Source organism: Musca autumnalis, unplaced genomic scaffold, assembly GCF_047663935.1.
Source record: "Musca autumnalis isolate F117 unplaced genomic scaffold, ASM4766393v1 scaffold_2, whole genome shotgun sequence".
Classification (NCBI taxonomy): Eukaryota; Metazoa; Arthropoda; class Insecta; order Diptera; family Muscidae; genus Musca; species Musca autumnalis.
The window spans coordinates 239,070,385-239,087,549 of record NW_027411755.1 but is presented as its reverse complement, the minus strand read 5'-3'; the positions used below and the strand labels follow the sequence as shown (position 1 = coordinate 239,087,549).

Below are 17,165 nucleotides of genomic sequence, written 5' to 3'. Positions count from 1 at the left end.
CCTAGTGGTCACAAAGTATGTATTTCCACCAAAAATTATGGACATACATAGGTGCACGTTTTGATATAGCCCCCATGTAACCGTACCTCCCAATTTAAGGTATTTTGAATATAATGACCACATTTTTAAACCAACTTGGCAGTAATTTTGCATTCCGTGTTCTCACTGCGTAAAAACTTTTCTTACAAAAACATTTTCAATACGGGTTTATGTTTCGATATAGCCCCTTTTATAGTACCCCCGATTCGTTGAATTTTTACTTGTTATCCCATAGTTAATAACATATTTAGCATTATTATGGTATTATAGTGTCTCCTCCTTGCAAACATTTCTCAAGATCGGTCCATATTATGATTTAGCTCCCATACAAATGCACAGTTAAATTTGTATGAATTTCATGCAAAATCCCTTATTTTAAAAGTGCAGTAATCAAAAGATTTGCAAATATTTGCCGCCCCAATGTGGTTTTTCCGTATCGAGAGAGTCCAATTTCATTCCCCAAAAAATAATCGTACCCAAGTTCGGCCAAGTTTACATATTGCACTCTACGGAACAACCCATAAAAAACCATAAAAAATTGAATTTTTTGAAAATTTATTGCTATATAACTAAGTACCTCCAGACCCCAAACTAATTTTTATAATTCAAATCACACTCTCTGCTATTAGTTATTTAAATCTCACCCTCTGCTATTCATTACGAATTTATTTAACATTTAAACCAATATGATATTTAATATTTTTGCTAAAATTTTTTAAAATCTGATGCAAACAAAACTCTTTTATTTGATAGTGAATAACTGAGTGAATATTTACAACAACAAAAGTGAAAAAACAAAATCTTTGTCTGCAAAGTGTTTGTAATCGATGTAGTGGAAAATATTTCGCAATTTTATAGTTCGATTTTTTGACTTTCGTGCCGCTAGATCAGTGGTTTCGACCAGTGTGTTTCGGTTATACATAATCAAAACATTTTAACATTGCTGCCTTGGCTCGTTTAATGCTTGTCGTGAGGACAGGGTTTTGTAAATTCGGAACAGTTGTAGCAATGGACCGCATCAGCCATTTCAGTTGGTGCCGGCAGTGTTTGTATAATGCTTTTGTCATTATCTCATGAAGTATGGACTTTTTTCCGAAAAAATTTACGATAGTAAAGGCGGCCACGATCAGAATCGATCCCAAGACATGAGAGAAAGGTAAATGTAGAGTTGTCCGATATAGACCGAACCTGCTGTATGTCTAGAAGAAATATTTCGAAGTGCAAAGTTTGGATAAAATCAAATTTCCAGACTTATCCGAAAGGTACCGGAAGAAGTGGGCCGATAAGGATCAGCTTCGATCATAAACTAAGTTTGAGAAAATATTAGGATGTACACATTTTGGACCTAATCCCTTTCTTCGTTCGAGAGTTATTGGGCGGAGAGGACCAAATCCAAATTGTCTGAAACTGATTTGCTGGAGTGTGAAACCATAATTTCGTCCTCTTGTAGGCTGAGGGTATAAAGGGGCATTAACTACATTGCGGCGAAATGGTTTGCACCTTAGACGGAGCGATACCCAAAGGAGCTGTGACGCAAAAATCCCTATGGTCATTTTTACCTACACCAATCGTGTGATCCTTCATCGCTGTACATAAATATTTAATAAAATCATATGTATCCTCTCTTTATATCTTGCGTTTTGTTTTTAAGGGAGAAAATGCACTACAAGGTAACCCTAACACACCACCATCGCCACTACCTTTAGTGTTGTTGTTGTGGTGACAATGTTTTGGTAAACAACTCACCGTTACTTCATTATCACAACAGCATCAAAGCATCACTGCCATTGGTGGAGATGGATGTCACTTGTTATGTTGTTGTGATAACTAATTCGAGTAAACAAGTTCCCGTTACTCCACCATGAAACACGTGGTGAAGACAGGTATAAAAGGGCGAACAAAACTCGAATTGGGACAGTCAGTACGAGACCACGAACGTGAACATATCTTTCTGCGCCGTAGCTTTGCATTTTCCCTGTATGTCCTCCTTGAGTACTTATCCAGGTCTCTCGCATATCAACCGATCCTGTAGCCTGAGAAGATCCACCCCATATTCTGAGGACCCAGAGTACTTATCCAGGTCTCTGGTCTGCCAATCCCCTACATTCCTGACTTACAGAGTACCTATCCAGGTCTCTCGTATACCAGCTGATCCTGTAGTCGTAGAAGATCCATCCCATATTCTGAGTATCCAGAGTACTTATCCTGGTCTCTGGTGTATCAATCCTCGTCTTTCATGACTTATCGAGTACTTATCCAGGTCTCGAAGTGAAGAACATGTTGGCTTAAAACTCCAATGAGGACTTAAGCCCGAAGTACAGTTTCTTTATATTAAGTAGGTTAACTGAACTATAAAGAGAAACGCTCTATTAACGAGATCAATAAAAGTACATCAAATGATAACAAAAGTCTTTTTCTTTCTGTCTCAATTAAACAAATTGTCTGTAAGGATTACTGGACCCCTACTAGCTACTCTAGCAAAAGAGGAAAAACCCGTCGTTACAGAGTGGAGCGACGTCCTTCTTCAAAACATTTTATCAAAGATTCGCAGTGTCCTGTTCGAAAGGAGGTATGCATACCACGGGTTTTTACAGCATTTGGGCCATTTTCTCAGGAAGTATCTTCTTGCCCTTGAAAGAACTTGTACTGTCGTAATAAAGAAGAAAACTGAAAACAAAAAAATCAAAGCGATTCCGAAATTTTTTGCAATTATGTTCCCAAAAGATTTGATCGATATAGTCCACATACGAACCCTATCTATATCTAGTAGAAATATTACGATGTGCATAGCATGAACCAAATCTGTTGTTCCCTTCTAGAGTTATACCCCGTTTGCACTTAACCGGATTTAATAAACCCACTGGGTTTCAAATGTCAATTCCATAGCGCAAACGTCAAATAAATCCTCATAAAGAAGGTTAACCCGGCAAAAAGCTCTAATGCAACATTTGAGCGATTTTTTTTTTTAAATTTGGTGTGGGACCAAATCTTTTCGTTGACCTTCTTTTTACTGAATCTTTGCCCACTTTTCAGATTTGGATAACAATATATGAATATGAAACCAAAACCAATATGGATCCATTTTTTCCTATAGCCCCTATATAGCGGTACCACCCGATGCCAGGTATTTCGAGAATTGTACCTTCATTTTTAGCCCGAATTGGCTCTAATTTGGCATATGGTTCCCAGTGGTACAGAAACTTCTCCACCAAAAATTGTGGATACAGGTCCAGGTTTTGGTATAGCCCCATATATCTATAGCACCCGGTTTTAGGTATTTTGAAGTTTTTATCACATAGTCGGCCTAAATTGTAATTTTGTTGTGTGGCTCAGTTGAAGGTGGAAGGAGCATGTTGAGTGGGGGACGTTCGGAGGAGGTTGTTCGTAATAGTAACACATATTTACTTAAAAATAAAAAAGGAACCCCAAACGAAGTCAATAACATATAACCTCCATTTTATGTCTACAAACCTTCTGCTTATCATAGTTAAATTACTTATGTATTTCTCCCCATAATATTCTACTCACCAAACTATTTAGCAAATCGGCAATACTGCGCAAAGTTTCACTGTTACGTTGGGAAATATGTTTGGTGGATTCCAAATTGGTAGATAACTCTACAAAGCAAAAAATAACACATTTAAATCTTTGACCTTTACATTCGGTCCACATTGCAACTTACCGTTGTTTTCCAGTTGCAATTTTTGCAACTGACGATTCAATTCATAGTTACTATCATTGAGATTGCGTAAACGTTTTCGTATTGTATCTAAAATCTTGGCGTCTTGATCGTGTTCATTTTTCGAACCAAATCCGGAATCATTATCTGTTTCAGTGGTGATTCTCATGGCGGAGCTTTCTAAATCAATTAGTTGTCGTCGCATGAAATCTAACTTACGATAGGCTGCAGCTTTCTCACATTCCTGGAAGAAAGAAAAAAGAAGGCAAATATTAAAAATTTGCATGGCATTGTGTGCGGTTTGAGGCTAGGTCTTACAGATTTCTTTAGTATTTCCGTTATACGCTGACGATGTTTCGACTCCTTTTCTTTCCTTTGCATTTCATCCTTTTTATGTAGTTGAAATAATTCATCGATTTCATCGTTTAGGGTCTTCACCTTCTCCTCGACCATATGCTCAGTTTGACTTAAGCATTCAAACTGTGAGCTGACATCATCAAGGTACTGCAGAGGGAAATGCAGATGATTTAGCAAATGATTTACTTTAAATATCACATTTCACTTACCCTTGACGGATTATCTTCGGAAACCAAAGTTGAAGTATCACTACGCGGTGTATCTGGATTAATGGGTGACATATTTGGACAAGCCTCTACAGGACCCTATATAAATGAGAACCGAATAAATTATTTAGATCTTCAAAAAGGTTTTCAGATTTTTTTGTTCAAAAAATTTGTTGTTTTGACAAATTAATCTACACTTGAAAAAAAACTAAGGAAAAATATGTCAAATGAAAAGTTGTGTAAATAGGCGTGTTCGATAACTTCGCAAGTAAAAAGTACTTGCATCTACTGAACATTGCTGTGTTCCAGAACCTGCAAGAAGCTACTATTTTTTACTACGATAACATTTTTTCCTTTATGTTATCGGAAAAAATAGTAAAAATTAGTAGATTTTTGTACTTCTGGAACAGACCACATGTTTGTTATCGAACAGCATTTTGTGAAAGTTTTTACAAATTTGTACAAACTTTTGGGGTATCGAACAGACCTAATATTTGATGTATGTCCATATTTACATTAGGCAATTTTCGGTGCGGCAATTGTCATTTTGGTGGAGAGAGGGGTGAGGAATATGGTAACCCTTTGCCTCTCAACACCTTCTCTCACCGACAAACTGACAATTTCCACAAGGAAAATTCCTAATGTAAATATGGGCCATGTTCCAGAACCTGCAAGAATCTATTGCTCGGTTCCAGAACCTGCAAGAAGCTACTAATTTTTACTAAGATAACAATTTTTGATTCATATTATCGAAATAAATAATAACCAAAAATATTTTTCATTTCACATTTTCATAGAACAATAATCCAATCCGCATCCCTACCTTGGAGTTACACTTCAGGTCATCTCGCAGCTTTTGAATAACATTATCCTTGAATTGAATTTTCTTGGTGGCCTTTTGTATTTCATCTTCGAGACAGACCACCTGACGTTTCAGTTCCCGAACTTCATCATGCTTTTCGGCAACCTCCAAAGCCAAGGCTTTAAGACTGGCATATAGCTAAGGAGATAAGAAAAGTAGACTTTCAAATAAAATGGAAACGATTTTATTAAAATAAAATTGCAAAATTAAAAACAAAAATAGCTTCAATTCAGGATTGTCTACGCACCATATTCCGCTGCATAGTTTCAGGATCAGTAGTATTCTGAAAAAAAAAGATATACATATGTATATTGATTATTTCAACTATTTTATTTGATCGTCCGTCATGTTTTACTTACACTCCTTTGTTGACTCGCCACAGTTTCATCGACATTTCCAAAAACCACGGCCGGTGGTATGGATTCTAATGTTATACCTCTCACATTCATGGGATCATATTCACAATAATCGCGAATAAATTTAACAAGGGTATCTATATCTTTACGAGCTTTCAGCAATTCATTACCCTGACTATGGCGACAATTTGAATTGAGTTTACGTTGCAGCAGTTCCAAACGCTCGGTCACCTCAAGTTCCAATTGTTCCATATTCGAAATTGCAGATTCATTGATTTTCAACAGCATGTCGACCCATTCCTTATAGGTGTCCAATTTGAGCTGAAAACAACAAGAACAATTACATTTGGGATACGATTTTTTATAAAAAATATTATCTATAATATTCATTAAATATTTTCTGTAAAAAAATTATTATCGTTAATATTTTCTATAGAAAATATTGTTATCGGTAATATTGTCCATGGAAAATATTTTTATCGGTAATAATTTCAATAGAATATATTGTTATCGGTAATATTTTCCACAGAAAATATTGTTATCGGTACAATTTTCTATAGAAAATATTGTTATCGGTAATATTTTCTATAGAAAATATTGTTATCATTAATATTTTCTAGAGAATAAATTTTTATCGGTAATATTTTATATAGAAAATACTGTTATCGGCAATATTTTAAATAAATAATACTGCTCCTGTAATATTTTTTATAGAAAATTTTGTTATAGGTAATATTTTCTATAGAAGATAGTGTTATCGGTAATATTATCTATAGAAAATAGTCTTATCGATAGTATGTTCTACAGAAAATATTGTTATCGGTAATATTTCCTATAGAAAATACTATTATCGGTAATATTTTCTATCGAAAATATGTTTATCGGTAATATTTTCAATAGAATATATTGTTATCGGTAATATTTTTTATAGAAAATATTGTTATCGGTAATAATTTCTAGAGAAAATATTGTTATCGGTAATATATTTTCCAGAAAATATTGTTATCGGTTATATTTTCTATAGACAGTTTTGTAATCGATTGTATTTTCTATAGAAAATACTGCTATATTTTATATTTGCTAAAAAACACAGTTGTCGGTAATATTTTCTATAGGGAATATTGTTATCGGTTATACTTTCTATAAAAAAAATTGTTATCGGTAATATTTTCCATAGAAAATATTATTATCGGTAATATTTTCCATAGAATATATTGTTATCGGTATTTTTCTTTAGGAAATGTTGTTATCAGTTATTCTTTCTATAGAAAGTATTGTTATCGGTTATGTTATCTGTTGAAAATATTGTTATCAATTATATTGTCTGTAAAAAATATTGTTATCGGTAATATTTTCTATAGAAAATATTGCTATCGGTTATATTTTCTATAGAAAATATTGTTATCAGTTATATTTTCTATAGAAAATATTGTTATCGGCTATATTTTCTATAGAGAGTATTGCTATCGGTAATATTTTCTATAGAAAATATGTTTATCGGTTATATTATCTATCGAAAATATTGTTATCGGTAATATTTTCTATAGAAGATAGTGTTATCGGTAATATTATCTATAGAAAATAGTCTAATCGATAGTATGTTCTATAGAAAATATTGTTATAGGTAATATTTCCTATAGAAAATACTATTATCGGTATAATTTTCTATCGAAAATATGTTTATCGGTTATATTATCTATCGAAAATATTGTTATCGGTAATATTTACTATAGAAAATATTGTTATCGGTAATATTTTCAATAGAATATATTGTTATCGGTAATATTTTTTTATAGAAAATATTGTTATCGGTAATAATTTCTAGAGAAAATATTGTTATCGGTAATATATTTTCCAGAAAATATTGTTATCGGTTATATTTTCTATAGACAGTTTTGTAATCGATAATATTTTTTATGGACAATTTTTTATCGGTAATATTTTCTATAGAAAATACTGATATATTTTATATTTGCTAAAAAACACAGTTGTCGGTAATACTTTCTATAGGGAATTATGTTATCGGTTATACTTTCTATAAAAAATATTGTTATCGGTAATATTTTCCATAGAAAAAATTATTATCGCTAATATTTTCCATAGAATATATTGTTATTGGTAATTTTTCTTTAGGAAATGTTGTTATCGATTATTCTTTCTATAGAAAGTATTGTTATCGGTTGGATATTTTTATCAGTTATATTGTCTGTAGAAAATATTGTTATCGGTAATATTTTCGGTAGAATATATTGTTATCGGTAATATTTCTATAGAAAATATTGTTATCGGTAATATTTCCTATAGAAAATACTATTATCGGTAATATTTTCTATCAAAAATATGTTTATCGGTTATATTATCTATCGAAAATATTGCTATCGGTAATATTTTCTATAGACAATATTGTTATCGGTAATATTTTCAATAGAATATACTGTTATCGGTAATATTTTTATAGAAAATATTGTTATCGGTAATAAATTCTAGAGAAAATATTGTTATCGGTAATATTTTCTATAGATAGTTTTGTAATCGATAATTTTTTCTATATAAAATACTGTTATATGTTATATTTGCTAAAAAACACAGTTGTCGGTAATATTTCTATAGGGATTATTGTTATCGGTTATACTTTCTATAAAAAATATTGTTATCGATAATATTTTCCATAGAAAATATTTTATCAGTTATATTGTCTGTAGAAAATATTGTTATCGGTTATATTTTCTATAGAAAATATTGTTATCGGTTATATTTTCTATAGAAAATATTGTTATCGGTTATATTTTCTATAGAAAATATTGTTATCGGTAATATTTTCCGTAGAATATATCGTTATCGGTAATATTTTTATAGAAAATATTGTTATCGGTAATAATTTCTAGAGAAAATATTGTTATCGGTAATATATTTTCCAGAAAATATTGTTATCGGTTATATCATGGTACAACAATTCTTAGGTAGGCCACAGCTAACAGCTGATTACAATTTTTTTTTGTTATGGCTTAATCTGTCAAAACCGTGTTGACATGCAGAGTTGATATTTATTATTGATCAAAAAATTCAACTCTGTTTTGTTTTCATTTCAACATTTCGTTCTTCTTCTTCTTCTTTGTATACTCATCCATTATCATTCATCAAAACAATTTTGACGTTTTAAGCCATAGCGACAGGGTTGTATTTTTTTGGCGATTCTCATACCTGGCCTACCTATGAATTATTGTACCATGGGTTATATTTTCTATAGACAGTTTTGTAATCGATATTTTCTATGGAAAATTTGTTATCGGTAATATTTTCTATAGAAAATACTGTTATGTTTTATATTTGCTAAAAACATAGTTGTCGGTAATATTTTCTATAGGGAATATTGTTATCGGTTATATATTTATTTACATCAGTATATCTTACATAAAAAATTGCATTAATTCGGTTATATCGGTTATACTTTCTATAAAAAATATTGTTATCGGTAATATTTTCAATAGAAAATCTTATTATCGGTAATATTTTCCATAGAATATATTGTTATCGGTAATTTTTCTTTAGGAAATTTTGTTATCGATTATTCTTGCTATAGAAAGTATTGTTATCGGTTATGTTATCTGTTGGAAATATTGTTATCAGTTATATTGTCTATAGAAAATATTGTTATCGGTTATATTTTCTGTAGAAAATATTGTTATCGGTTATATTTTCTATAGAAAATATTGTTGTCGGTAATATTTTTATAGAAAATACTGTTATCGGTAACAATTTCTCAGAAAAATATTGTTATCGGTAAAATTTTCTATAGAAAATATTGTCATCGGTTATATTTTCTATAGAAAATATTGTTATCGATTTCTATAGAAAATACTGTTATCGGTAACAATTTCTCAGGAAAATATTGTTATAATTTTTCTATAGAAAATATCAGTAATATTTTCTCTAGATATTATTGTTATCGGTAATATTTTCTATAGAAAATATTGTTATCAGTAATATTTTTACTGGCAATATTTTTAATTTATCGATAATTTTTTTAGATATGTCGGTTTTGGATAAATATGTATATAGACGAGATTTGGTTTGTTCCAGCACTGCAAGAATCTACTAATTTTTACTATTTCTTCCGATATCATAAATGAAAATTTTTTATCGTAGTAAAAAATAGTAGTTTCTTCCATATTCTGGAACAGGCCAATTGTTATCGATAGGAATTAGGAAGCAAAAAAATTATCACACTTACATCAACATCTCCACCAGCTTTTTCATCGATGTCTTGCAAACGAACCCGATAAATATCATTAAATACACGATTTATTTGGGTTGAATTACCACATAATACCTCAGAACCTGTCGAGTATTTGTGCATCTGTTGTTCATAATACGATGTGTTTGCATTCGGCAGAGATGATCTAGTTTGCGTGGGATGTAAACACTGTAGGTCAGTTGTGGTTGTTGCTGAAGGTGCAGAGTTTCGACTTTTCATGATATACGAACTGGGAGGATAGAGAGGAATAGCACCACCACTTTGATATTCCGATGTATTCGGAGAATAGCCACTGTCTTGTTCTACAGAATCCCTTTTAATATTTGTTGTTGTATTTATGGAAGAGGTAGAATGTTCATAGCTAGGACATTGTTTTAATTCCGGCTTGGTATATGATTCGGAAGCAGCATAAGCATATTGTTGTTTATTCTGTGGATGTTCTGCAGATACATTTTGATGTTGAAGGGATGTGAGTCGTTCATCCATTCCCATATTTCGTGGTGTCAAAGAGAATCTGGGATTCCCCGACCGGCTTTGTGGGCTTGCTGTTGCTCCCTGTTGATTTGTTGCATATGCGGAGGTGGTTAGGGATGGTGATCGTTGCGGTTTTGGGGGTGGAGTCTTTGGTGGTTTGCCATCATTTATTGTTGAATTGTTTTGCATATTTTTAGGTGTTTACTTGTGACGATTGTAAATTTTATCTAGATAATCCAGCAATTAATTTCTAATAAGATGTTACGGAGATGGAGCTTTTGATGATGTTATGCGGAACGACAGGAAATATATAACTGTTTTAATGACGAAATAAGGGAAAGAATTTAAAATATTTTTGTTAAATGAAAAATATTTGTTGTTTTGATAAAAAATAGAATCAACAAGTTCATGACATGAATGTCGATGTTTGTTTATTTTCCTGTGTGAACCGTTAAGCTGGGTACACATTGTCAGTTTTGAATGACAGCTTTGTTGTTGCTTGCTAGTGTGGCCGTTCATTTTTGTCATTCATCATGCAACCACCAAACATTTTGTGGTTGCTGGACGGTTGGACAGTTATCGATAATTGCAAAAAATCGTTATTCAAAACTGACAATGTGTACTGTACTTTACTGTTGTGGCAGACGTTGAAATTTTTCGTGAGCAAGTTTCGAGTTTACAGATAAGAAAATTTTCCGTAGAAAACATTGAAATGTAACAGAAATGCGTTTTTTATAGAAAATAATTGGTATGTTCCACAGAACTGCAAGAATCTACAAATGTTTACTAATTTCTTCGATACCATAAATGAAACATTTTTATTGTATTACAAATTTTTACATTTTTGCAGCTTTTGGAACACACATATGGTCTGTTCCAGAAATGCAAAAATCTATTTTCTTTGATATACATAAAGGAAAAATTTTTATCGGTTTAAAAATTTGTAGATGCTTGCAGGTTCTGGAATAGGCATATAATGTTGTCGCTATGATTTTCTTTAGAAAAAAATTCTGTAGACCAAAAACTAGTTACTATTTGTAAAGAAAATTTCATTATCGATATGATTTTTCAATGCAGGACTGCAAGAATCTACACATTTTTACTATTTTTATAACATAAATGAATAATTGTTATCGTAGTAAAATTGTGTAGATTCTATAGAAAATATCGTTATCGATAATGTTTTCCACAGAAAATAACGTAATCGGTAATGTTTTCTTTAGATAATATGTTTATCGATGTTATTTTTATAGAATATATTGTTAATATAATAATATTTGTTTATAATACATATTGTTGTCGATATCTTTGATCGATTTGTATAAATTTGTACAAATTTGCTTTGTTCCAGAGCATGCAAGAAGCTACTATTTTTTACTTCGATAACACATTTTTCTTTATGTTATCGGAAAAAATAGTAAAAATTAGTAGATTCTTGCAGCACTGAAACAGACCAATTGCAAGTAAACGAACACACATTTGGTCTGTTCCAGTACTGCGAGAATCTACTAATTTTTACAATTTGTTTCGATAACATAAAGGGAAAACTGTTATCGTAGTAAAAATTAGTAGCTTCTTGCAGGTTCTGTAACAGGGCAATAATGTCTCCTATAGAAAATATTTTTATCGATAACGTTTTCTATAGAAAAAATCTTTATCAATAGTATTTTCTAAAGAAAATATTGTTATCGATAATACTTTTTATAGAAAATACTGTAAAGCATAGTACACACCATGGTAGAATAAAGTAATGGTAGGCCACAGCTAACAGCTGATTACAATTTTTTTCTTTTTATGGCCTAATCTGTCAAAAGCATTGTTGACATTTTGTACTGTTTTTGACATTATGCAATCATAAAGGTAGATGCATCGCTGAATTGTTCTGTTCTGCTGTAACACTATATCTTAAAATTGAAAACAAGGACAAAAAATGTGTATTCGCGTGGCAAAATAAAATTGTTGATTTTTTTTTTTTTTGGCAAAACTTACGAATGAACGATTTATCAAATATTGATATTAATTTAAATTTGTTCCAAAAGTACGGGAATGTAAAAATTACAATTTTTGTAAAAATTCTGCTGACATTTATCTGCAAATCGGATGCCAGCAATCACGATGTCAGATTAGCCAAACTTATCAAGTAGAAAATAAGTGAATGACATTTTTCACTGTCATAAGTTTGAGAAGAACTTTGGTTATTTTTGGAACACTTTTCCAACTAGAATATTCTGGAGCCTAGCTAAAGAAATGTTTTTACCAAGGCCTACAGAAGATCGGCCATTCAGTGTTCTGTTAACAACTTTTGACAACAAACATAATAGATTGTTCATTATTGTGATTTGATTTCCTTTGTATTTTATGTCACAATAATGTATTTGACAGCAAACTAAATAGTCAGGGCTGAGTGTCCGACTGTATAGACTGTGGTTTTTACTCTATATGGCACTTTTAACATATAAAAAGTGAAGCTCTAAGTTCCATATGTTTTTGTAATACGGGATAGCTATGCAGATACATCTAACATTGTTATTGTACCATGCCATTTGACGTTTTAAGCCATGGCTGCAGGGTGTCATTTTTCAGTGATTTTCATACCTGGCCTACCTCTCCTTAATTGTACCATGGTACACACGGTCCAACAAAACTGACAGTCAGCGAGGTCTTTTTCGTTAATATCAAAGTCTAGCTGAATAATTACATTCCTAATCACTAAATTATACCTTAAATGTTGTATTTCAATAATTTTTAGCTAACAAAATGTTTTTATTTGCCAGAAAATTGCCGTAAAAGTACGTTGACTGTCAGTTTTGTTGGACCGTGTGTACTATGCTTAAGCGATAGTATAAGTCATAGAAAGTATTGTTATCGATAATATTTTTTATAGAAAAAATTTCTTTTGATAAATATTATCCATAGAAAATAATGTTATCGAATTTTTTTATAGAAAAACATTGTAATCGATAATATTTTCTTTAGAAAATATTGCTAACGATTATATTTTTACAAGAAACAATTGTAATCGATAATATTTTCTGTAGAAATTATTTTTATCGATAGTATTATATACAGACAATATTGTTATCGATCACGTATTCTATAGAAAAATTATTTTTTATAGAAAATTTTGTTATCGATAAAAATTTTTATAGAAAATACTTTTATCGATAATATTTTCTATCGTAAGTACTTTCGAAAATATTTGCTCTGTTCCAGAACCTGCACGAATCTACAAATTTTTACTACGATAACAATTTTGCCTTTATGTTATCGAAAGGAATAGTAAAAAGTAGTAGATTCTTGCAGTACTGGAACATACCAATTATTGTCAATAATATGATCTGTATGAAATATTGTTATAGATCACGTATTCTATAGAAAAAAAATCATCGATTATGTTTTTATAGAAAATATTGTTATCGATAATACAGAAAATACTCTTATCGATATTTTCTATAGAAAATATTGTTGTCCTTAATATTTTCTATAGAAGATGTTGTTATCGATTATGTTTTCTACAAAAAATATTGTTTCTGTAGACAACATTGCAACTAATAATAGTTTCTGTAGAAAATATTGTTATCGATCACATTTTCTATAAAAAAATATTGTTATCGATCATGTTTCCTATACAAAAATGTTCATCGATTATATTTCTATAGAAGAAACCTTAATCGATTTAGTTTTTATAGAAAACATTGTTGTCGAATTATCAATAATATTTTCTATCGAAAATAAAATTATCAATAATATTTGTTATCAAAAATATTATTATCAATAATTTCTATCGAACATATTGTTCTCGATCATTTTTTCTATAGAAAATAATGTTATCTATTATACTTTCTATAGAAAATATTGTTGTCGATAAAGTTTTCTACAGAAAATATTGTTATCGGAAATATTTTCTCTGGAATGTACTGTTATGGGTAATATTTTCACTAGAAAATATTGTTATCGGTAATATTTTCCCTAGAAGATATTGTTATCGGTAATATTTTCTCCAGAAGCTATAGTTATCGACAACGTTTTCTTTAAAAAGTATTTTTTATAAAGTTTTTTTTTTAGAAAATGTTGTTATCAAGTTTTTTTTAGAACATTTTGTTATCGATAATATTTTTTGTATAGAAAATGTTGACATCGACAAAATTTTCTGTAGAAAATATAGTTATCGATAACATTTCCTATAGCTATATTGTTATCGATATTTCCAATAGAAAATATTGTTATCGATTATATTTCCTATAGAAAATATTGTTATCGATAATGTTTTCTATACAAAATATCATTATCAATAATGTGTTTTTAAAAAATATTTGTATCGATAATCTTTTTATTTAGAAGATATTATTATCGATAAAGTTTTCTACAGAAAATATTGTTATCGATGGTATTTTCTATAGAAAATGTTATCAATAATGTTTTCTACAGAAATGATTATTATTTATTGCTCTGTTCCAGAACCTGCAAGAAGCTACTATTTTTTACTACGATAACACTTTTTCCTTTATGTTATCGAAAAAAAATAGTAAAAATTAGTAGATTCTTGCAGTACTGGAACAGACCATATTATTGTCATCGATAATGTAACATAAACATTGTTCCACAACATCGCATACGGGACAAGGGCGATTTCTCTCATATCAATTAGTGCACCCCGATCCATATTTAGCTCAATGATATGGGACCTACTGTTTATTGCCGAGTCCGAACGGCATGTCTTAAGACACCACTTGTGGAGAAGTTTTTCAAGGCTTAAATACACAGGAAATGTCGCCAACATTACTGAGGGGTATTTTGCCAACGTTGAAAAATGTTTGATTGTGCCTGGCCGGGGAATCGAACCCCCGACCTTCTACGTGCAAGGCGGGCGTGCATACCATTGCACCACGATGGCACCCGTCATAGATAATGTTCTTATAGAACATTTTATTATTGATAACGTTTTCTATCTTAAATAAATATTATTATCGATAAAGTTTTCTACAGAAAATATTGTTATCGACAAAGTTCTCTACAGAAAATATTGTTATAGATAAAATTTTTCATAGAAAATGTTATATTTTCTACAGAAAATATTGTTATCGGTACTATATTCCATAGAAAAGAAAATAGAAAAATATTGTTATCGATAATAGTTTCTCTAGAAAATCTTGTTATCGGTAATAGGTTAAATAAAAAACATTTTTATCTATAATACTTTCTATAGAAAATCATGTTATCGACAATATTTCGTATAAGAAAATAGTAAAAATTAGTTGATTCTTGCCGTTCTGGAACAGACCAACCATTGGAAATTGTTTTTGTTTAGGTAATTTATTGCATTCCGGATTTTAATCAATGTATGACGATCTTCTTCGATACGCTTTTCCTATTACGCCGAAGAAAGGTTTAATTGGCACACTTTTCAATTTACAACAACTGCATACAACAATGCTTCTATTGTTGTTGTTTTGTTTGTTCCATTTGTTGAGATTATTATTGTTGACGTTGGTGTATTCATTCCATTTACCTATTTACATTTAATAATGAAAAGGTCAGCGATCATTTAAAAAGTTAAAAGTTCTGACTTGCATTCTCCTCTTCGTTTTGTCATTGCGTCGATTGTCGTCTGGAGCCGGTCCGGTCGGTGTGTGTATTCAACAGCATAGAAACTGATATTCGCGTTTCGATTGTTTTTTTCCACACATTTTCAGAGTAAGACAAACTCACAATAAAAAAAAAAACTTCGCCAACTAGACATGCCGGAGGACGACGGAACTAGGCGACAAATGAACACTTTGAAATCTTACTACTTCCATTCATTTACGCATGACAAACGCATTCCATTTTGGCATTGAAGTGACACAAACAGAGTGTCGCATACAATTACTAACGCTGTGCGGCGGCGGTTTTGACCATGTGGCTGAACAGCGTTTTAGCCACAACGACTTTCAATGGTAACGGATTTAGTAACGCATACAATTTTTTAAAAACAAAACAATCGCCACCGTTCGATTAACAAATGAAAACGCAATATCCAGATATTGACTTTTACCATAAGCGGCTTCGTTTTGCCCCCGGTTCTTCCCCCAATCTCTTCCTCCTGCCAACAACTGTCTGCCAGTCCGAACGTCTGCCTGGCTTCTGAATGTTTGCAAAAGTTAAGCCAGCTGTTGTTTTGTTGAGATTTACAATGTTTGTGTTGTCTTTACTTTTGGCTTGGTTGTCGTGTTGTTTAACTGAAAGATTTTTTTATTTTTTTTTTTTTTTTCAAATACACTAGACTTCGATCTGGTACATGCGTTGTACCGAACCATATGAACGCGAACGTTTGAACGTTTAAAATACCAAAATTTTTACGTCACTTGTTTGTTTTTGTTGTTATTAATTTTCGATTTTTATGTTTATTTTATGATTTGTTGTTGTTCTTGGTCGTGTATTTTTTTTTCATTTATTCATTGCGGATTCTTTTACTTTGCGGTGGGGGTCTTTTATTGTTTTCTACCACACACACGGTTCTAGTTGTGTTTTGTGTTTTTGTATCTCACGGTTTCTTTACGTTTTCAATTCTTTGGTTGTTTTTCCGTTGATCACTTCGAAACGTTCTTCTTAACCGCCAATCTGTGACTGAATCAAGTGAGACCAAGTGTTGAGGTGAAATACTGAAATACTTGTCTGCTCTTGTTGGGGTCTGCATTGATGTTGGGTGTTTGTTTGGTGTTCCCAAAACAAATTTAATAAACTGAGCACTCTCTTTTGTTATTCGGCCGGCCTCTCCAATCTGAAGTTTTTTTGTAAAAATATCTGATAAGAAATAGTAAATGCATCTACAAATATTGGTAAGCATTGACTTCTATAAAAATAAACAAACAGAGCAACGGATTGTTCGAGCAAAACATTCTCCCTCTCTCAGGATTTGAAAGAGACTTAAGCCCAGGGCCTAAATAATTAATTACCG

The 17,165-nt window shown here is 31.2% G+C and overlaps 1 protein-coding gene across 1 annotated transcript in view; it reads right to left on the bottom strand.

The window, feature by feature from the left end:
• The window catches only part of yuri (yuri gagarin), a 139,683-nt gene extending 122,842 nt beyond the window's left edge, over window positions 1-16,841 (bottom strand). The window contains exons 1-9 of the mRNA XM_073965484.1: window positions 16,263-16,841; window positions 9,731-10,542; window positions 5,503-5,820; window positions 5,391-5,426; window positions 5,105-5,281; window positions 4,285-4,380; window positions 4,037-4,222; window positions 3,722-3,962; window positions 3,568-3,656 (exon numbers count right to left, since the gene is read on the bottom strand). Coding sequence (XP_073821585.1) covers window positions 3,568-3,656; window positions 3,722-3,962; window positions 4,037-4,222; window positions 4,285-4,380; window positions 5,105-5,281; window positions 5,391-5,426; window positions 5,503-5,820; window positions 9,731-10,417 — 1,830 coding nt within the window. The 5' untranslated portion in view covers window positions 10,418-10,542; window positions 16,263-16,841. The remainder of the gene's footprint in view (window positions 1-3,567; window positions 3,657-3,721; window positions 3,963-4,036; window positions 4,223-4,284; window positions 4,381-5,104; window positions 5,282-5,390; window positions 5,427-5,502; window positions 5,821-9,730; window positions 10,543-16,262) is intronic.
• Window positions 16,842-17,165: the final 324 nt, after the last annotated feature.